The 19,737-nt window shown below is 44.9% G+C and overlaps 1 protein-coding gene across 1 annotated transcript in view; it reads left to right on the top strand.

Moving 5' to 3' along the window:
* The window catches only part of MMP24 (matrix metallopeptidase 24), a 197,507-nt gene that overhangs the window by 138,354 nt on the left and 39,416 nt on the right, over positions 1 to 19,737 (top strand). The window contains exon 2 of the mRNA XM_073683668.1: positions 13,049 to 13,197. Within this exon, the coding sequence (XP_073539769.1) occupies positions 13,049 to 13,197 (149 nt within the window). The remainder of the gene's footprint in view (positions 1 to 13,048; positions 13,198 to 19,737) is intronic.

The raw sequence follows: 19,737 nt of genomic DNA, 5'->3' as shown, positions 1-19,737 counted from the left end.
CATGTAATGCATGTGCTTGCCCAGACCTCCAGACTGAGAGACTGTCTTTATAGACCCTCTTCACCACTGATAGAAGAGGGTCCTGTAATTTGACCTTTACTTTGGCTCACTTTTCTAATTGTTAGGTACTGACTAGGTTAGGTCACTAAGGATAAGTTCCTATATTATGAAAATACAGCATATTCACTTGTGTAAAATACACTGCGTTTTACAGTGCCAACAAAGTGTGTGAGATTTCCAGAAATCTCATACACAAGCTGTGAAATATATCCACAGTGTAAATTGAAGGGAGTTGCGGATTTGAGATCCACAGCATGTCAATATATGCTGCGGATGGATGTGTAAGGTTCACCATTTGGTGTTCAAACATTTAAATTTTTGGATTCTTTGCCCGTTTTTCACATTGGTAATCTTAGGGGTAATGCTGTGGGTATCACTGTGGGACCTTCACCGCTGTGGGTCCGCAGCCAGTACGTTCCGTGGGAACGTACCGTAAGTCTCTATTTACTTGCTGAAATGGGGGAGAGTGTTCATTAATGGCTAGCAGTTTTAATCGCAGAACTGCACAAACGTTACTATCACATTGAAAAGTGAACTGAATGTCGTCCCATTTTCTGCCTAAAATTTGGGTTCCCTCTATACCAGCTAGGTACATCTGCCCCCTAATAGTATGGTGTGCATGCTGCGGTGATGTAATTGTTTACAGGGGCAGAAAAAGAAATTGCAATTCCTTTGCACTCTTCACCTTTCACATCTCTGTATGTGAGGAGCCTCTGGGTAGGAGGACTAGACAACGGATTTCTCATGAATATGCAGATCCTTTCCGCTGACACAGGACTATCTGACTGAATGAGAAAAATTAGCAGGCTTGCAGCAGCCCAGCGGGGGAGAGGAGGAAGAAGAAGGTAGAATATTTTTACTGAGGTTGATTAAAGCTGCTTTAGAGTCCATAGGAGCCAGGCTTTAAATTAACTTTAATTATAGTGCCCCACTACCATCTGTATGGAGAACCTTAGATCTCTACTTCACAGGAACAGGGCTGACAGTATTTCTCCTACCGTTATATGGACATTGTACTGTATTAAAGGAATTGTTTTATTATAAAGGATAAAAGGAAAACTAAACCAAGGAATTAATGAGATAGCGAAAACTAGATTTGCGTAGAAATCTGGCCGATATAATAAGGTTCCTTCTCGTCCTAGTTTCCTCTCTCTTTAGTCCAGGGCCAGGAATTACCGTAGTTGAATAGGCAGTTCTATGTGTGCTTGTTCTCATTGCAGATAGAGCTGTATGCAGAAGCTTCTACTGCAGCAAACTGCCCACGTCCAAAAAAGCTGCTTAAAGGGGTTGTCCGGGCTTTCTATATAATTTGCGTGTGTATCTAGGCTGCAGAATGCTGGCACTTTGTAATATACTCCCTGTCAGCTTTCTGCATGGTGTCCTAGATATCACACTTAGTCATGTGAGCAGCGCTCTCCTCTCCTGATTCTGGAAGAGCAGCTCACTCCCTGACTACAGTTTTTCTGTCTGGCAGAGGCTGGTCAGTGATATTACAACAGACACCCCCAGTACTGCCAGACCCTCCCCCTGCCTCCTGCTCCAGCCTCCCTGTGCAATACACAGTGGGAGGCAGCAGGGATAGGACCCAGCTGATTGGAGGAACCAGGAAGGAAAAGGCTTCTATATAGGTGAGTATAATGTGCTGTGTGCATCCCTCCCTCATTCATCCATCCATCCCTCATCCAGTCCTCCCTCATCCATCCACACATGCATCCATACACACTTCACTAGACAGGTTCTGCAGCAGCTGAGGTGTATTATGTGGTATGTACAGTTGAAACCAGAAGTTTACATACACTATATAAAGAAACACATATGCATGTTTTTCTCAATATCTGACATGAAATCAGAATAAACCTTTCCCGTTTTAGGTCAATTAGTATTACCATAATTTTTAACATTTGCCAAATGCCAGAATAATGAGAGAGAGAATGTTTTAAGGCATTTTTATTACTTACTCCAAAGTCAAAGGCTTACATACACTAAGATTACTATGCCTTTAAACAATTCTGGATTGCCCACATGATGTTGTCATGTGTTTGGATGCTTGTGATAGGTTTTTTTGGCAACATCTGAGTTAATTAGAGACATCCCTGTGGATATATTTTAATGTATTTTATGTGCTATATATATATAGATACATCACTATATATTGAAATTCTGCCGCAGCTGAGGTGTATGATGTGCTATATATGTAGATACATCACTATATACTGAGGTTCTGCAGCAGCTGATGTGTATTATGTGGTATATATGTAAATACATCACTATAGACTGAGGTTCTGCAGCAGCTGAAATGTATTATGTAGAGTATATTGTAATGCAGCGACTTGCTGGCATTACGGTAATGGTCCAGGATGTGTTTTACCTGACCATGTACCTTCCCCCTCAGGTGACTGGTCACATGACTGTGACATCAGCAAGGTCCTGTCAGTATGTGTGTGTGTGCACGGGATGCATATATAAACCCTGCTTGATGGGAGACAGGTGTGTTCTGTGAGAGAGGCGTAAGGCCTGTTCCCGTGTGTGTGGGACACCGACCGTGTGAGGCCTAGTGAGGCCGAGTGAAGCCTGGTGCCTGAAAGACAGAGGCTTGAGTAAGAGTCCTGAAAGGCAGAGCCTGGATCCTGTGTGGATGTCAGTGACCTTTGAGGGAACGACGGCTGGAGACCACTACCTGGGAAGCCGCAAAGCCACAGTGGTGGAGTAATGGACTGAGACAGCTAAACCCGGCAAAGGTAATACCCTGTGTTATATGGACATTAATATGGACATTGCTATTTTATTACCTTGCTGAAGGCTGTTACTTGGGCCACTTGGGCCTGTCTGCTACTTGAGAGACTCCCGGATGTTAAGTGTGTAAACATGCCAGTGATAAACTAAGAAGGACTGTGTGATATGCGGTTTATGATAATATAATAAACTGCAGCATTAAGAAAATACCGGAAGGACATTGCACGTGTGCTTAATTTACCCGGTGCAGCGAGTATCCCCCATTATGATGTCTAGTGCTGCCCTACATATGGTTCGAGAATGCGGGCAACTGCAGCCCGGTTGCTAGCGGCAACGACAACCCGGTTGCTAGGGGCAACGGCACAGGACGACGAGTGTGGATTAAAGCATCTGGCTGCAACTTGGTGGAGTTGCGAAGATTGTCGTCGCACTCAAACCTGGTTTGCTGTGGCTCGGCGGGGCCACGAAAATTTTCGGGGAGAGCGGTGTAAAGTGTCTAGTGTGTACCTTGATGGCCATGAATGGTGCAGTATCTCCAGACGGAATGGAGAAGGAGTTAGATGACCGTGTGCAATCGCTCTTCGGCATAATGGAGTTTCCTGAAGAAATGAAGGAGCAGATAATGATGGCTGTGAAGGGAGCAGCAGATGAGTCTGAAGCTGTTCAGCGATTGAAATGCCTGTGGGAGAAACAACAACAGGACTCGCTGCAGGCATTTGAGAAACAACAGCAGGTATGGGAGAAACAACAACAGGACTCGCAGCAGGCATTTGAGAAACAACAGCAGGTATGGGAGAAACAACAAGAGGTCGTGGTGCAGGAAGGGCAGGAGCTGTTGGCCCGTTACAGAGAGGCGGCAGCGGACCATTCCTTGAACTCTTCGGGGGCGCCCTTGTTGTCCCAGAGTGTCCGGGGAGGTGGTAAGAGCTGTTGTGAACTGAGTCCTAAGACGATTGTTGATTTTTCTTGTAAAAATTCCCCTGCCGGTGTGGTTGTTAAAAAGGGGACGGAGACTAAAAAAGGGCCGGTTGTTCAAAACAGCGTGGAGGATAGAAAATCAAAAAAAATTACTGGTGGTGGGTTGGTACCTCCTAAAAATGACAATGTGACCGTTGATAACGGGGTAGCTCCAGTAGAAGGGGGTGACGTCAAAGTGGGAGGTGACCTGTTAGTCCACAACACCATGGGGAGTGACACAGACCCCGTAGCTGACGGTGACACTACGAAAGTAGAAGGAGAGGTCAGTCAGTAGGGGCTAGACGAGGCAAGAAAGTCCCTATCTCGTAGATGGCGCAAGGGCCACAAAAAGGTTGCTCCTGTAGATTTGGCTGAAAGTGAAAATAAGGAAAATGTAGTACTGTGTGCCTTTGTTTCAGGGGTGGATCCTCCTTCCGAGCCAGAAGAGGAGGCGGCCAGTCGTGACCAAGAGCTGGAGCCTATCAGCCAGCAGTGTCAGAGTGACGTGCAGCCACTATGTGGAAACCTGGAGATCGTGTCCTCAGACCAGCAGAACCTGGAGTCTGAAAGGCAGAAAATAAACCAGGTTGTGAGGAACTTGCAGCGTGAACTGGAGGAAAACAGCAAGGAAGTCAACAATTGGAAGAAAAAGTTCCAGAGAAATAAAGATGAGGTTTTTCAGTTGGAACTTGACAAAGCGGAGTTTGAAGATGAGCTGTGCGAGTTGAAAGATAGGTTCTCCCTGGTACATGTAGAGCTGATACAAGTGAAGCAAAAGCTGGATGAGGGACTACACCAGAGGGATAGAGAGCTGTCTGCCTTAAAAGAGGCGCTGCAGGTTGAAGTTTCCGGACGTGACCAAAACCTAAAACGACTGCGCGAACAGTTCAACCGGGAGCTATGTGACTCCAAGAAGGAATATGGTGAAAAGCTCATTAGGGAACTGCAACAAATCAAGAGAGACTATGAGGATCTCCTCAGGGTTAAAGGAAAACTAGAGGATGATAAGGTGGATGCAGAGCACATATGCCAAGTGGTTGAAACCACTCTGCAAGACACCTGTAATGAAAATGGTGATCTCCGCAGAAAGACCTTACGTCTGGAAGCTCAGGTGAAGGAGCTGCAGACGTTCTGTGATAATCTCCAGAGGGCAGAGACGTGCCTTAAGGAAAGGCTCAGCAAAATGGAGTCTATCGGAGAAGCCACAGACCAGGGCCAGGAGTTGGCTGCGGGTGATGGGAGGTATGAAGCAGATACCTCCTCGAGTGATGTGAGCTCGGATGATTCGGTGGATGTAGGAGCCGAGATCAAGGAGTCGCTACAAACCCATTGGAAGCAAGAGGAGCTTCAGAGACGGGCCGCTGAGTGGCGGAGCTAGAGGAAGAAGTTTCCGGGCTCAAAAGTCGCCTGACAAAGTATCACTCAGTGAACGAGGCCTTCTTGGAGAAGGAAAAGGGCGAACACGTTGCACTCACTCCCTTATACCAAGAGAGGGTGGGCCTGAGGAGAGCTAAGAGAGTGTTAACCACAGATAAATATGAGATGGAAGTGGTCAAGACGAAAATTGGTGAATTTGTAGCTGTGAGTCAGCTCAGGGGAAGCGTAAAGGTGGAAGAAGCTGAAAGTCAGTTGTCCCTGAACCCTGAGCTGGTTGATCGTATGGAAACCACTGGTGAGACCGAAACATCTTGGTACAAGTGCCTCGTAGATGTGCCCGAGGATTTGAGGGAACAATGCACCAGTGAGTCCGTGCATGAGGAGTTTAAGAAGCCCTTGGGAGCCTGTAAGGTGTACTTGACCTCAGAAGCTAAACAGCTGGTGGTCCTGTCCACGACCGAAGTCACAGTGAAGAGGGTGGCTATCCTAAGTGACATGCACTGGCGATGTATTCGCACAAAGCGGTTTCTCCGTTTGAATACGGAACAAGCCGTTAGACAACTGAGTTGATGAGGAAAGATCACAGTATGCGTGAAGAGGTCTTCCGGGTGCCTCATGTTCTGGTGAGGAAGCTTGTTGGGAGAAATGGTCGAGCCATGCAGATGATGGTCAAGAAGTCTGGGGTGGTGAAAGTAAGCAGTCCACGTGATCGTCAGGACTGGATACCCGACGAAGACGGCATGGTATCATTCTCCACTGTAGGAACAGAAGAAAGCCTGGGATATATGCGCATACTGTTGAAGTACTGAGTGACCTACCTGCGAGAGGTAGAACAGTTGAATCTCGCTAGACTGCGAGTGGATAGACAGCATCATCAGCAGAAGAGGGCAGCCGTCTAGAAATTATGAGACCAGACAGAGAAAGGGCCCCTTAAATAACAGAACAGCTATAGCTGGAGTTAGGGACCTTTCAAGATGTCCTGAGAGTAGTGGGCGTGGGTTTAGAGGTAGTGAGACCTCCAGTAACTCAGGTTTGAGAAGCCCATACAAACGACCCAATAGAGGACGGGACAGTACGGAGTCGAACCGGACCTTAGATACCAGGGCTTGTGAGTCACACCGCTGTATGACTGACCGCTGGGAGCGGGGGAGACCTGACAAGGTTACGACTGACCGCTGGGAGCGGGGGAGACCTAACAAGGTTACAACTGACCGCTGGGAGCGGGGGAGCTCTGACAAGGTTACGACCCGGAAAGGTGACCTGACTAAGTCAGTGACAAATGGTACGTCCCTAAGGAATGGGCTAATGTCGTTGACTAATGTTCCAGGGGCTGAGTAGCACAATTGTAAAGTACATGGTCTCTATGTGAACTGGGGGTTATAATGTCATTGTGTATATTATGTGTTCAAACCCACAAGTTTGAACAGAAGGGGGGGATATGTAATGCAGCAACTTGCTGGCATTACGGTAATGGTCCAGGATGTGTTTTACCTGACCATGTACCTTCCCCCTCAGGTGACTGGTCACATGACTGTGACATAGCACAGGTCCTGCGCGCACAGAATGTCTGTCTGATCACATGACTGTGACATCAGCAAGGTCCTGTCAGTATGTGTGTGTGTGCACGGGATGCATATATAAACCCTGCTTGATGGGAGACTGGTGTGTTCTGTGAGAGAGGTGTAAGGCCTGTTCCCATGTGTGTGGGACACCGACCGTGTGAGGCCTAGTGAGGCCGAGTGAAGCCTGGTGCCTGAAAGGCAGAGGCTTGAGTAAGAGTCCTGAAAGGCAGAGCCTGGATCCTGTGTGGATGCTAGTGGCCTTGGAAGGCAGAGGCTTGAGTAAGAGTCCTGAAAGGCAGAGCCTGGATCCTGTGTGGATGTCATTGGCCTTTGAGGGAACGACGGCTGGAGACCACTACCTGGGAAGCCGCAAAGCCACAGAGGTGGCGGAGTAATGGACTGAGACAGCTAAACCCGGCAAAGGTAATACCCTGTGTTATATGGACATTAATATGGACATTGCTATTTTATTACCTTGCTGAAGGCTGTTACTTGGGCCACTTGGGCCTGTCTGCTACTTGAGAGACTCCTGGATGTTAAGTGTGTAAACATGCCGGTGATAAACTAAGAAGGACTGTGTGATATGCGGTTTATGATAATATAATAAACTGCAGCATTAAGAAAATACCGGAAGGACATTGCACGTGTGCTTAATTTACCCGGTGCAGCGAGTATCCCCCATTATGATGTCTAGCGCTGCCTTACAATATGTAGATACATCACTATAGACTGAGGTTCTGCAGCAGCTGAAGTGTATTATGTGGAATATATGTAGATACATCACTATATACTGAGGTTCTGCCGCAGTTGAGGTGTATTATGTGGTATAAATATAGATACAAACACACGTACTTACACTTTTGCACACACACATCACTATAAACTTCACTTCACAGTACTCATATGTCATAGGTGATGTGGGGACATGTGAAGCTCTATCACCACTGTGGATGTGGTGTGGAGTGTGTGGCGCCCTGCTGCGCACTGGTGCCACAGATCCCAGAGGGGTGCATGGATGGAATTCTCCCCAGTGGCCTCAATACATACAGACACCTCCACCCAAGTCCACTAGATGGAGCCCTGTCAGGTATATAAATACTGGGGGGTGGAATTCAGGAAGTCAGTCAGTGGGAAGCAGACAGTGTGACACCATGCTGCAGCTCCAGACAAGCTGAAGTCTGTGTGGCTGAAGGCCAGGCTAGGCCCAAGCTGCGGGCTAGTCTGACCAGTGAGAGCCTGGAGCGGGCTAGAAGGCAAGTGAGAGTTCCTGTCAGGCACAGACAGGGACAGAACTCAGAGAGTCTGCTCAGAGAGTCTGCATGAGAGAGTCTGCAGACTGAGAAGAAGAAAGAGAAACGCATAGGGGGCAGAGGAGCATAGCAGGCTCACCCCGAACCAGATACCGGACACCGGGTCCGCGCCTACAGGGATCTTTATGACCAATAGGAACAACCGGAATCCCTGGAGAACTACAAGTCCCAGGTTAACCAACCGCTGACCACAGCAACAGGGTTAGGTACCACTAAGGCTCCAGCAACCAGGAATAGTGGGAACCAGGAGAAAACCCTACCCCCAGGTCAGTAGGTACAAGAAGGAAGCAGTAAGCAAGCCAGGCCTAGCTCCAGGCAGGCCCAAAGCTTAGAGAGTAAAAGACACAGATCAGGAGGCCTTACACCCGCTCACTGGGGAGAGTCCAGAAATGTACCCTTCGCCCTGAGTGCCCTGGAGGGTACCTGCATCACCACCAGTAAAGGTATTGAAGCTTTGCCCTTGTGTGTGTGACTGTACTTCCTCTGGGACCGTCCTGCCGTCTCTCTCCTGCTTCCACCATCTTTCTACACCTCTACACTGCCCTGAGGCCTGCTCCACCTGTGGGGAGCCGTCCCATCATAGCTGCCCCTAACATCAGCCTCAGTGGGCTGCTGCAGCGCTGGTAACCTCTTACCAGAATCCACAGGTGGCGTCACGAAAAACCCCATATAAAAGTATTCCCCCATTTCACTGACCGCCCTGGGTCACGGACCGGGCCAGCCACCGTGATATCCCCCGGCAACCAGAGGCCCGGCTGCTGAGTACCCCACGGCCCAGGGGGCGCGTCAAGTGCAATGATTGAGCTGCTTTCCATAAATGACTCAGGACACTGGTCTGTTATTTCCAATACTGGTGTGATGACAGAGGTCTGCGCAGCGGAAGATTACTGACAGCCAATGAGTGTGCAGTGGGTGGGCAAAGGTTGAGTGGTGCCATCTCTGGCTGTGAGGTTAGTTAATAAAGCACAGGGCGCTGTCAAGTTTGGTAGAGCCGCAGGTAAACCAAGTGGGTGCAGGGAATGAAGTGAAATTCAGGAAGAACGAAAGGCAGAAACAAAAAAACAAAATTTATAAAGGCGTTGTGTATTACAGTACAGCACAGATTAGCGTAAAAAAAAATTGGATTTTGGGGTCTACCTTTTTAAGGCCATGTTCACACTTTCGGCATTTGGTTAGTATTTTCCATCAGTATTTGTAAGCCAAAACCAGTACTGGAACAGTCAGAGGAAAAGTGTAATAGAAACACGTCACCACTTCTGGATTTATCACCCACTCCTGGTTTTCTTACAAATACTGAGGTAAAATACTGACCAAATACTGAACGTGGCCTAAAGGAAAACTGAACACTGAAAATGCACAAAAAATGAGGCCATGTGCGGACAATGAGTATTTAGTGAGTTTTTACCTCGTGCAAACCAATACCAGGAGTGGGTGATAAATACAGAAGTGGTGACGTGTTTCTATTATACTTTTCCTTTGATTGTTCCACTCCTGGTTTTGGCTTACAAATACTGATGTAAAATACTGAACAAATGCTCAATGTGTGCACATGGCCTTAAACTACTTCCTTTCTTGAAAAACACATAAGGGTATGTGCACACGTTGAGTATTTGATTGCAGAAATTGCTGCAGTGTTTCTGCATCTCTAGGAATTTGTTGGCAGCAAAAACTCTGCGGAAAAAAACACGCATTTTTGGTGCGTTTTTGCATATGTTTGTGTACAGCAATGAATGCTTTTTGGAGCTAAATAAAGATATTTGAAAAAAGAAATGTATAACATCCCTTTAACCCTTGGATTATCGTTGGACCTGGGTCGAGTATATTGGGTTAATTAAAATGATTAAAGAATGTAGCTGTTTTATTTCAAATAAAGTGTTCTATTCTGGGTGTGTGTGTTTATTTAACTCTTTATTTGCAGGTTTAGTAATGAGTGTCTGTATGACAACTTTTCATTACCAAACCTAGGGCTTGGTGTCAGCGACACCTAATCCCATTACCCCCATGCAACTGCACCAGGACATCAGGAAGAGCCTGGGCTAAGTGCTAGAATTGGCACTTCAAATATTAAGTGAATTTCTGGGGCAGCTGAGGGCTAGAATTTTTAGCCTAGAAAGGGGCCATTAGGCCAACATGTTTCAGAAATAGACTGATGGGAGCACTAGTCTCTCATCAGCCGACGCTCGTGACACGCTGTCAATTCTCTGTGCATTTTTGCCTCGTTTTAGCAGTTTAGCCGCATTTTTCACCCATTGACTGGGATTGAGTCAGTCAAATCCGCAGCAGAAATCAGCAGCAAATCTGCAAACATTTTTATACCTGCATTTTTGCTGCGTATTTGACTGACTCAATTGAAGTCAATGGGTGAAAAATGTGGCTAAACTGCACAAAAACACACTGTGCGCACACAGCCTAAGTAAGATTAGTAGAAGAAATCATGGCGATCATGGTGCTAGTAAAGCTGTAGAGAGATGGTAGTGAAGGGTCACGGTCACCTTAGTGTTGTGCTAATGTAGGTGCAACACTATTGGAACGCATTAGGTGGGACAAATGCAGCCAATGTCCAGGTCCTTGTACCGCAAGTTTCCACATTCAGCCAAATAGGAAAGATGAAGTCCACAGAGTGATACTGGACTTCAGATAGAGGCGCAAATGGATCCCGGAGCAACGATACTAGTAGCCAATACAAACAGCGATCTTCTTTATTAATTTAATAGGACATGTATAGACTCAAAATACAATGTGTTTTGGGGATCAAATTCCCCTTTTCCAACTATACAGAGACATTTCTATAGTTGAAAAGTGGAATTTGAGCCCAAAATGCTTTGTCTCTTGCCTGCTTTGCCCCCTTTTCCGTGGATGGGGTTGACTTCAGACGCACATCAGCTGATAATAGAAATTATCAGCATTAGATTAACCTCTGAGCTATTCAGGATTCCTACAACACTGTTTGTTTCAGGATCATGAATAGTATTCTGCAGACTCACAGTGAATGCGACAATTTATTTTTTGTTTAATTTAATTATTTCTTGGTGTTTCTTTAAGCTTTTCCATCTTAATTAAATTGCTACATCTCAGGCACTAGCACTGGATTGTGGGAGGAGGGTAGTTGACTTCCTCAGCGCAGTTTTTTTTATCCTTTAAATTCAAGGGGCTATCCATTATTTGTACAACCCTTCTTAAATGCAACAGTGCCCTATGTAAAATTAAAACACCTTATTCTCACCTCCCAGACCAGCAGTGCCAGCATTCTTTTCTACCAAAGCTCTTGTGACATTATGTCACATGATCGCTGCAGCCTATTAGTAGCCACTGATGGGCTGCAGCTCTCACACTTCCCTCTTCCGAAACATTTTCTTTCAAGGGTAGTGTGAGCACTTTCGTCCATTGATGGATGCTGATAGGCTGCAGCACTCAGGTGAAATAACAATGACATATAAGCACTAGCAAAGTGCCGTCATTGTTGGAATAGAGGTTTTTTTTCTTATACCTTTGGGTCATTCAGCATCTCCTTCTGCTACTCTGTGGATCCCGCTTCGTGGACTGTCATCTTCTTGTCTGCTAAATCTACATTTCCCTTCAGCACACTGCTTCTTCTCAGTTCTGCAGGCCCCTCTCCGTGCTCTCCTTTGTGCATTCTGATAGAGTTGGATAAATCTCAACATGGGCAATTTTGTGCAGTATTTATAATGCTTTATTTCTATTTATAATGCTTTATATGGATGAGGTGACCAATTGTAGTTTGGAATGCTGCGACTGTGACCCAATATTTGACCAGGATTCACTACTATTTACAAACTCCATATTTCATTGGAGGTTCGTGGGAATTTTCAGAGCATGCTCAACCCTGTATGCATTGCAGCTCAGCTGTGCTTCAACATAGCTGACAGTAAAATGAGGATGGCATGAGAGATTCTGCAGGATGTTTTATTAGACGGGGTGATAGGTGTATTCGTTTTTCATGAATTTAGACAGAAAATGTAAATGCTGCTGGACTATGCTACAACCTAACTGTTAGATGTTTTAATAGACAGGGTCATTAGGTACATCTGAGATGCTCGGCCAAAAGTATTAGAACCACTGGAGGACGGATGCAATGGCAACAAAAGGTGAAGAGAGCCCCAGGAGTTATCAATTGGGTGGCGAGATGTGATATCTGCAATGCAGTGCAGATTTATGAACATGTTGTATTGAATTTGTCACACATTGTTAATTCTGTATGTACAGAGCGCTGAGACCACATTATGATTTACAGTGATCTTTATGGATAAATATTAAACGATCACTGTTGTTTCAACAAACTTTGCATAAATCCAATAGTACAACTGAACATAAGAAACTTTGTAATATATCTTTTCAGAGAAGTCTGCGTCTCTCTCCACTTATGAGTCTCTTCTTTCCCTACCCCTGTCTCCTGAACTCAGCATCCTCTGAGATAGATAGATTTCAGATGACTTTTTTTTCTTTAAGTAAGAGGAAGTGCAAACTCACTGAAGTATCAGGTTACAACTATTTTTAATGTCTTAAGAGATGAGAAGAAGACAGAGAAGGAGCAGAGAATGGTACTGACAAAGACATAGGCAAACAGATTGTGAAGCACTAATTTCCATGCTTGATTCACAGCAACCCTGCTCAGTTCTGTTGTGTAACTACAGCCTTGTTGTATAACTAACACAGAGCATGAAGAGCAGGAATCTCTAAAGCCTTTGTGTACTGTATGGGAGAAATTTTAGCAGCTAGACTTCACCCACTAGATCAGAGACAACTGAAAATTAGAGCTAAAGCTTCAGAAAAGTGCAGGATACAAGTAAAAAAAGCCGAGAAATATTGTTATTCCTCATGTAAACACGTCACCTTTCCATTTTGATGGATGTCTCACTTCAGTCTTCTTTGTATCCAGTTACTGTAGAGTCAAATATATTTAATTGTTAAGTAGTCAATATTCTGACTTTTCTCTATCAGTTTAATGTCTCTTTTGGCTATGACTAATGCAATAAGGAATGTTTTTAAGACAAGCCTGAGATTCATGGTTGTCTTTTTCTGTCTCCACAGAGCTGGTTGAAGACATATGGCTATTTGCTCCCATATGATATTAGAATATCAGCTTTACATTCAGGAAAAGCTATGCAGTCCGCAGTTGTGACCATGCAACAGTTCTACGGGATTCCAGTGACTGGAGTGCTGGACCAAATGACCATTGAGTGAGTACAGATATGCACACCTTAACCTTTCTTGAATTTCTGCAAGTTTGCAGGGCTGACTTACCGAGAATATTGCTTTCCATATGCCGCATTAGGGAATATACATCTAGAAGTGACTTGTATTACATGGACAACATTCACTTGAATGATTGCCTTGTTTAACTGCCCAAGCAATTTGCTTTAACCCTCCAGCACTTAAGCAAAGTCCTCATACACCTTTATACACTGCTCAAAAAAATAAAGGGAACACTCAAATAACACATCCTAGATCTGAATGAATGAAATATTCTCATTGAATAGTTTCTTCTGTACAAAGTTGAATGTGCTGACAACAAAATCACACAAAAATCATCAATGGAAATCAAATTTATTAACCAATGGAGGCCTGGATTTGGAGTCACCCCCAAAGTTAAAGTGGAAAAACACACTACAGGCTGATCCAACTTTGATGTAATGTCCTTAAAACAAGTCAACATGAGGCTCAGTATTGTGTGTGGCCTCCACGTGCCTGTATGACCTCCCTACAATGTCTGCGCATGCTCCTGATGAGGTTGCGGATGGTCTCCTGAGGGATCTCCTCCCAGTCCTGGACTGAAGCATCTGCCAACTCCTGGACAGTCTGTGGTGCAACGTGACGTTGGTGGATGGAGGGATACGTGATGTCCCATATGTGCTCAATCGGATTCAGGTCTGGGGAACGGGCGGGCCAGTCCATAGCTTCAATGCCTTCATCTTGCAGGAACTGCTGACACACTCCAGCCACATGAGGTCTGGCATTGTCCTGCATTAGGAGGAACCCAGGGCCAATCTCACCAGCATATGGTCTCACAAGGGGTCTGAGGATCTCATCTTGGTACCTAATGGCAGTCAGGCTACCCCTGGCGAGCACATGGAGGGCTGTGCGGCCCTCCAAAGAAATGCCACCCCACACCGCATATGGTCTCACAAGGGGTCTGAGGATCTCATCTCGGTACCTAATGGCAGTCAGGTTACCTCTGACGAGCACATGGAGGGCTGTGCGGCCTTCCAAAGAAATGCCACCCCACACCGTTACTGACCCACTGCCAAACCGGTCATGCTAAGAGATGTTGCGGGCAGCAGATCGCTCTCCAAGGTGTCTCCAGACTCTGTCACATCTGTCACACGTGCTCCGTGCGAACCTGCTTTCATCTGTGAAGAGCACAGGGCGCCAGTGGAGACTTTGCCAATCTTGGTGTTCTGTGGCAAATGCCAAGCGTCCTGCACGGTATTGGGCTGTGAGCACAACCCCCATCTGTGGACGTCGGGCCCTCATACCACCCTCATGGAGTCGGTTTCTAACCATTTGTGCAGACACATGCATATTTTTGGCCTGCTGGAGGTCATTTTGAGGGCTCTGACAGTGCTCCTCCTGTTCCTCCTTGCACAAAGGCGGAGGTAGCGGTCCTGCTGCTGGGTTGTTGCCCTCCTACGGCCCCCTCCACGTCTCCTGATGTACTGGCCTGTCTCCTGGTAGCGCCTCCAGCCTCTGGACACTACGCTAACAGACACAGCAAACCTTCTTGCCACAGCTCGCATTGATGTGCCATCCTGCATGAGCTGCACTACCTGAGCAACTTCTGTGGGTTGTAGAGTCCGTCTCATGTTACCACGAGTGTGAAAGCACACCCAACATTCAAAAGTGACCAAAACATCAGCCAGAAAACATTGGTACTGAGATGTGGTCTGTGGTCCCCACCTGCAGAACCACTCCTTTATTGAGGGTGTCTTGATAATTGCCAATAATTTCCATCTATTGTCTATTCCATTTGCACAACAGCATGTGAAATTGATTGTCAATCAGTGTTGCTTCCTAAGTGGACAGTTTGATTTCACAGACATTTGATCTACTTGATGTTATATTCTGTTGTTTAAGTGTTCCCTTTATTTTTTTGCGCAGTGTATGTTCCAGAACACAGACATAAAAACCACAAATTTTTACCCCCCCAAGAACAAAATTGTCTGGGTAAAGTAATTGACAATGAGAGACCTGAGAAAGTTTCCTCGGAGATTTATTCATTCATATGATGCAATACTTGCTATAACATTCAGTCTTAGTCCGAAAAATGTTCCATTTTCTTCTAAATCCGGAAAAATGTTCCAGCTGTGCACCGCATGGGAATTTGATGTCATTGCAATTATAATTAGTGGCCGAGAATAATTTTTAAGTGGTTGTGATGAATTTTAGACCAGTGGGACCAATTTTTCATTGACCTGAACGAGTTGATACAGATTACATAGTTACATAGTTACATAGTTTATAAGGCCGAAAAAAGACAAGCGTCCATCGAGTTCAGCCTATTTCTTGTGCACTGCAGGTATTCTGCAGCGTTGATCCAGGGGAAGGCAAAAAAAAACCCATGCGGTATAGGCCAATTTACATCATTGAGGAAAAATTCACTTCCCGACTCCAATCTGGCAGTCAGATTAAATCCCTGGATTAATTAACTATCACTAAGCATAAGATGTAATTTTATTGTTCTCAAGAAAGGCGTCCAGGCCTCTCTTGAACTCATTAAGTGAGTTGGACATCACCACTTCCTCTCCCAGAGAGTTCCAGAGTCTCACGGCTCTGACCGTAAAGAATCCCCTTCTATGCTGGTGCAGGAACCTCCTTTCCTCCAGGCGCATAGTGTGCCCCCTCGTCTTTGTCACCATCCTTGGTATAAACAGGTCATGGGAGAGATCTCTGTACTGCCCCCTGATGTATTTATACATGTTTATGAGGTCTCCCCTAAGCCTTCTCTTTTCCAACGTAAATAGGCCTAATTTTGACAACCTCTCTGGGTATTCTAGTCCCTCCATTCCCTTTATTACCTTAGTCGCCCTCCTTTGTACCCTCTCTAGCTCCAATATGTCTTTCCTGAGCACCGGAGCCCAGAACTGTGCACAATATTCTAAGTGCGGCCTTACCAGCGCTTTATACAGAGGAAGAACAATGTTCTCATCATATGCCCCTATTCCTCTTCTGATGCATGCCATGACTCTATTTGCCTTCGCAGCTGCTGCCTGACACTGGGCACTCCAATTTAATTTGCTATTAACCAAGACGCCCAGGTCCTTCTCCATGTCAGATTTTCCCAACGGTTTCCCATTTAATATGTATGGGTGACTGCTGTTTTTCTTTCCCATGTGCATGACCTTACATTTATCGGCATTGAACCCCATTTGCCATTTTTTGGCCCAACTCCCCAATTTATCTAAATCCTCCTGTAGCTGTGCCCTATCCTCATCTGTATTAACTACTTTACAAAGTTTAGTATCATCTGCAAATATTGCTATTTTACTATGCAACCCTTCCACTAGATCATTAATAAATATATTAAATAATATAGGGCCCAAGACAGACCCTTGAGGACAGAAATAGTTACTCCATATTTAAGGATTATGTTCACTTTTCTCTATGGTAAAGATACTGTTTTTACCATGTAAAATTATATCTTCCATGGAAAGACTCTTAAAAATCTGATTATGCTCTCACCTAGATGGTAGATTTCTTCCAAATTAGGAGATCCCTAATTCTGCTCATGTTCCGGTTGTGTTTACTTACTAGACAGAACCTTCATGGAGATGGTCACTGTTGGGGATGGACTCAAAGACCCATGGTCTCCAATGTTTATATAGCTTGTACATGGGCTGAAGGGAGCCTGGTGTATGCAGCAGTGGGGTATAAAGACTAATATAATCCACAAATTAAAGTGGACCTGTCACTTGTCCCAAGTTTTCTACCTTGACAATATCCTTGTGCTCCCCTTTCATTTGTAATTTTGTCCCTCTGTTGCAGAGATATGCCCTTTTTTGTTTTTGGCACCCAATATGTTAATTGTACTCCAGGAGGAGTTGTCAGAAGAGTTTTCACTGGTGATGTGTAATCCTCCCCCCTCTATGACACTTCTGAATCACTGCTCGGCAGCATTTGAAACTGGTTCAACAGTGTGATCTCACGAGATCTCCATGCTCTCAGTAGGACTTGCCTATGTGTTTTACACTGCGGTCTCGCAAGAACAGGGAGATCTCGTGAGATCACGCTGTTCAACCAGTTTCAGATGCTGCCGAGCGGTGATTGGGGAGCGCCCCATGGGGGACTACTCAACCCCAGAAAAAAACTCTTCTAACACTCCCTCTTGGACCACAAGCCAGGAATTCGCCTACTGGATGCCAAAGGATAAAGGGCTTATCACCACAATGAAGGGGCAAATTGAAAAAGGGAATGCAATGGCAGATTCAGGGGATTACGGTGATTTTGGCAAGGCAACAAACTCATTTTTTGGACACATGACAGGTCCTCTTTAACAACCATACAGTCAATTCCTATAAAATGACCAAGCAGCATGACGTCGATTGTCGCGTGACCTGTCACATGACTAAATGACGTCATGGCAGGTCCTTTCAGACCACCGCGAGCCATAGAAGAGACCGGACGCAGCGGAGAAAAGACTGGGGCCATCAGAAGGTGAGTATAATGTTGCTTTTTTTTTATTTTTTACCATTTTTAATCTTTTTCTCAACTATTAACTTGGTCACACTATATAAATCCATGTCGTTTGCATGGATTTATATAGTGTGACCAAGTTGTCAAGCACTTTATAAGTGATGCTAAAATCGCTTGGAAAGCGCTTGACAATCCGCATGCGGAAATGCAAGTGAAGAACGCTTCACATCCGCTTGTCCCTGGCAGGAAAAACGCATGTACAATCTGCATGTACAATCCGCATGTACAATCCGCATGTACAATCCGCATGTACAATCCGCATGTACAATCCGCATGTACAATCCGCATGCGTTTTTTCTGCCAGGGAGATGCAGAAATGCTCAGGAAAAATCCGGAGCATTTCTGCATCGTGGGCACATAGCCTAATGTATGCGCTTTGTGCACTTCTATAAGCTAGCGTAGTAGACAACACCTTTTCTTATGTTATAAATAGGCCATCCCTATATTAGCCAGTGTAGATAGTGAAGAGTGTCCGCCCATAGATTTCACTGTAAGGATTATAAGTCGTAAAGGATCTGTGTTCCTTTCATTACTTTAATATGTTCACTTTTGGATAGAAAACATTTTTTGCAATAGTTCAACATTTTTTAATTAAATCCTATTTGTCTGCTACAACCTCTATGTATCATAGTACATAGCAGGCTGCAGAATGAGTTAACAGTGAGTTCTGCAGGATTTGTCATCTTTATCTCTTTCCCTTTTAACATTAATGATGTTTAACATTAATATGGTCATAAATCAATATTTGAAGAAAGTTCAATGAAAGACAGTTGAGTTATAAACCTTGATAAAGTCACTGATGAATTCACTATTAAAGAAGTTTTCAATTTTCAAGAAAGTTGTGTCCCCGGGAGCTGTTTGTTGTTAAAAAAACAAAGGTTTTCTCAACAGTCTTGATGAGGGGGCGTGATGGAGTCAGGCGCTTCTAATTCATGAAGAAGTGCACACCCCATTATGAATCTGGAGCCTATGACAAGTGGTGTGTGGCTCCGTGTGCTATGCCAGAAATCTTCCTCCAGTTAGGGACTGGAGTGAGATTCCTGGCTTACGGAACGCCACAGCTCATCTTGAATTAAACCAGCTGTGGCGTCATGTCCTTCTACTCCCTTAATCCACCTCAGCTCCACCCATTTTGTCAGAGCTGGAAGAAACTGGGAGAAAACACCAAAAGGCGCAAAATTTTGACACAACTCCAAGTTGCACCAAAATTTTACGACTTTTTAAAAAAAAAAAAAATTGACACTTTTTTGGCCAAAAATCTTTGATGAATCGGGCCATTCTGTTCTTCACACACCCTGAGTCTCCGCCGCTGCTCTTGGTGTCTGTTGTCCGCAGTGGTGATGTCACATTGTCAGTGCTCCAGCCAATCTCTGAGCTTGGTGTCTCTGCCCATGTAGACAGCACGAGCCGCTGAGCTCACTGATTGGTTTCGAGACTGTTGATGTGATGTCACCTCTGCCGACAATAGCAGACAACAGGAGCAGTGGCGGAGACTCAGGGCGGACCTGGGAAGGGCGAGTTAATTTTACAACAAACTTTGCCTGGTGCCACATTCTTTAAATTTTTCCTTTTTAAATTGGTAATGCATATTAGATTAAAAACAGCAGATAATCTACTATATATGAGGGTTCTGGCAGGGTCTCTCCCCTTTTCCCATGGAAATACATGTTCATTTTGTAGGGTGCTCTGCTGACAGCTGTCTCATATATGGCGATCTTTAGTCCCTGTACCACATTTTAGAGATTCTTAATAAATAGTATAACCACTTTCCTTCCAATCTCCATATATTATTTGTGCTTTAGCTTTTGTGTCCTTTAATAGAGTCAAAATTGGAATTTTATATGTGCCTGCTTTACATGGAAATGGAATATTAGCCATCTTCATACACCTCCAAATTCAGACGTTCTCTACAAAATATGCATATCTGTCCCTGGGATAATATATTAAATCTAGTGACACTATAGCACAGTTCTTATAGAGTCGGTATTGTGCAGAGTATTTCAGCATTTTCAGTGTTAAACCTGCCTGCT

Source organism: Phyllobates terribilis, unplaced genomic scaffold, assembly GCF_046119375.1.
Source record: "Phyllobates terribilis strain yellow unplaced genomic scaffold, ASM4611937v1 Scaffold_5__5_contigs__length_657084704, whole genome shotgun sequence".
Classification (NCBI taxonomy): Eukaryota; Metazoa; Chordata; class Amphibia; order Anura; family Dendrobatidae; genus Phyllobates; species Phyllobates terribilis.
Note: the sequence above shows the minus strand (reverse complement) of the source record. Positions and strands in the feature narration are given on the sequence as shown.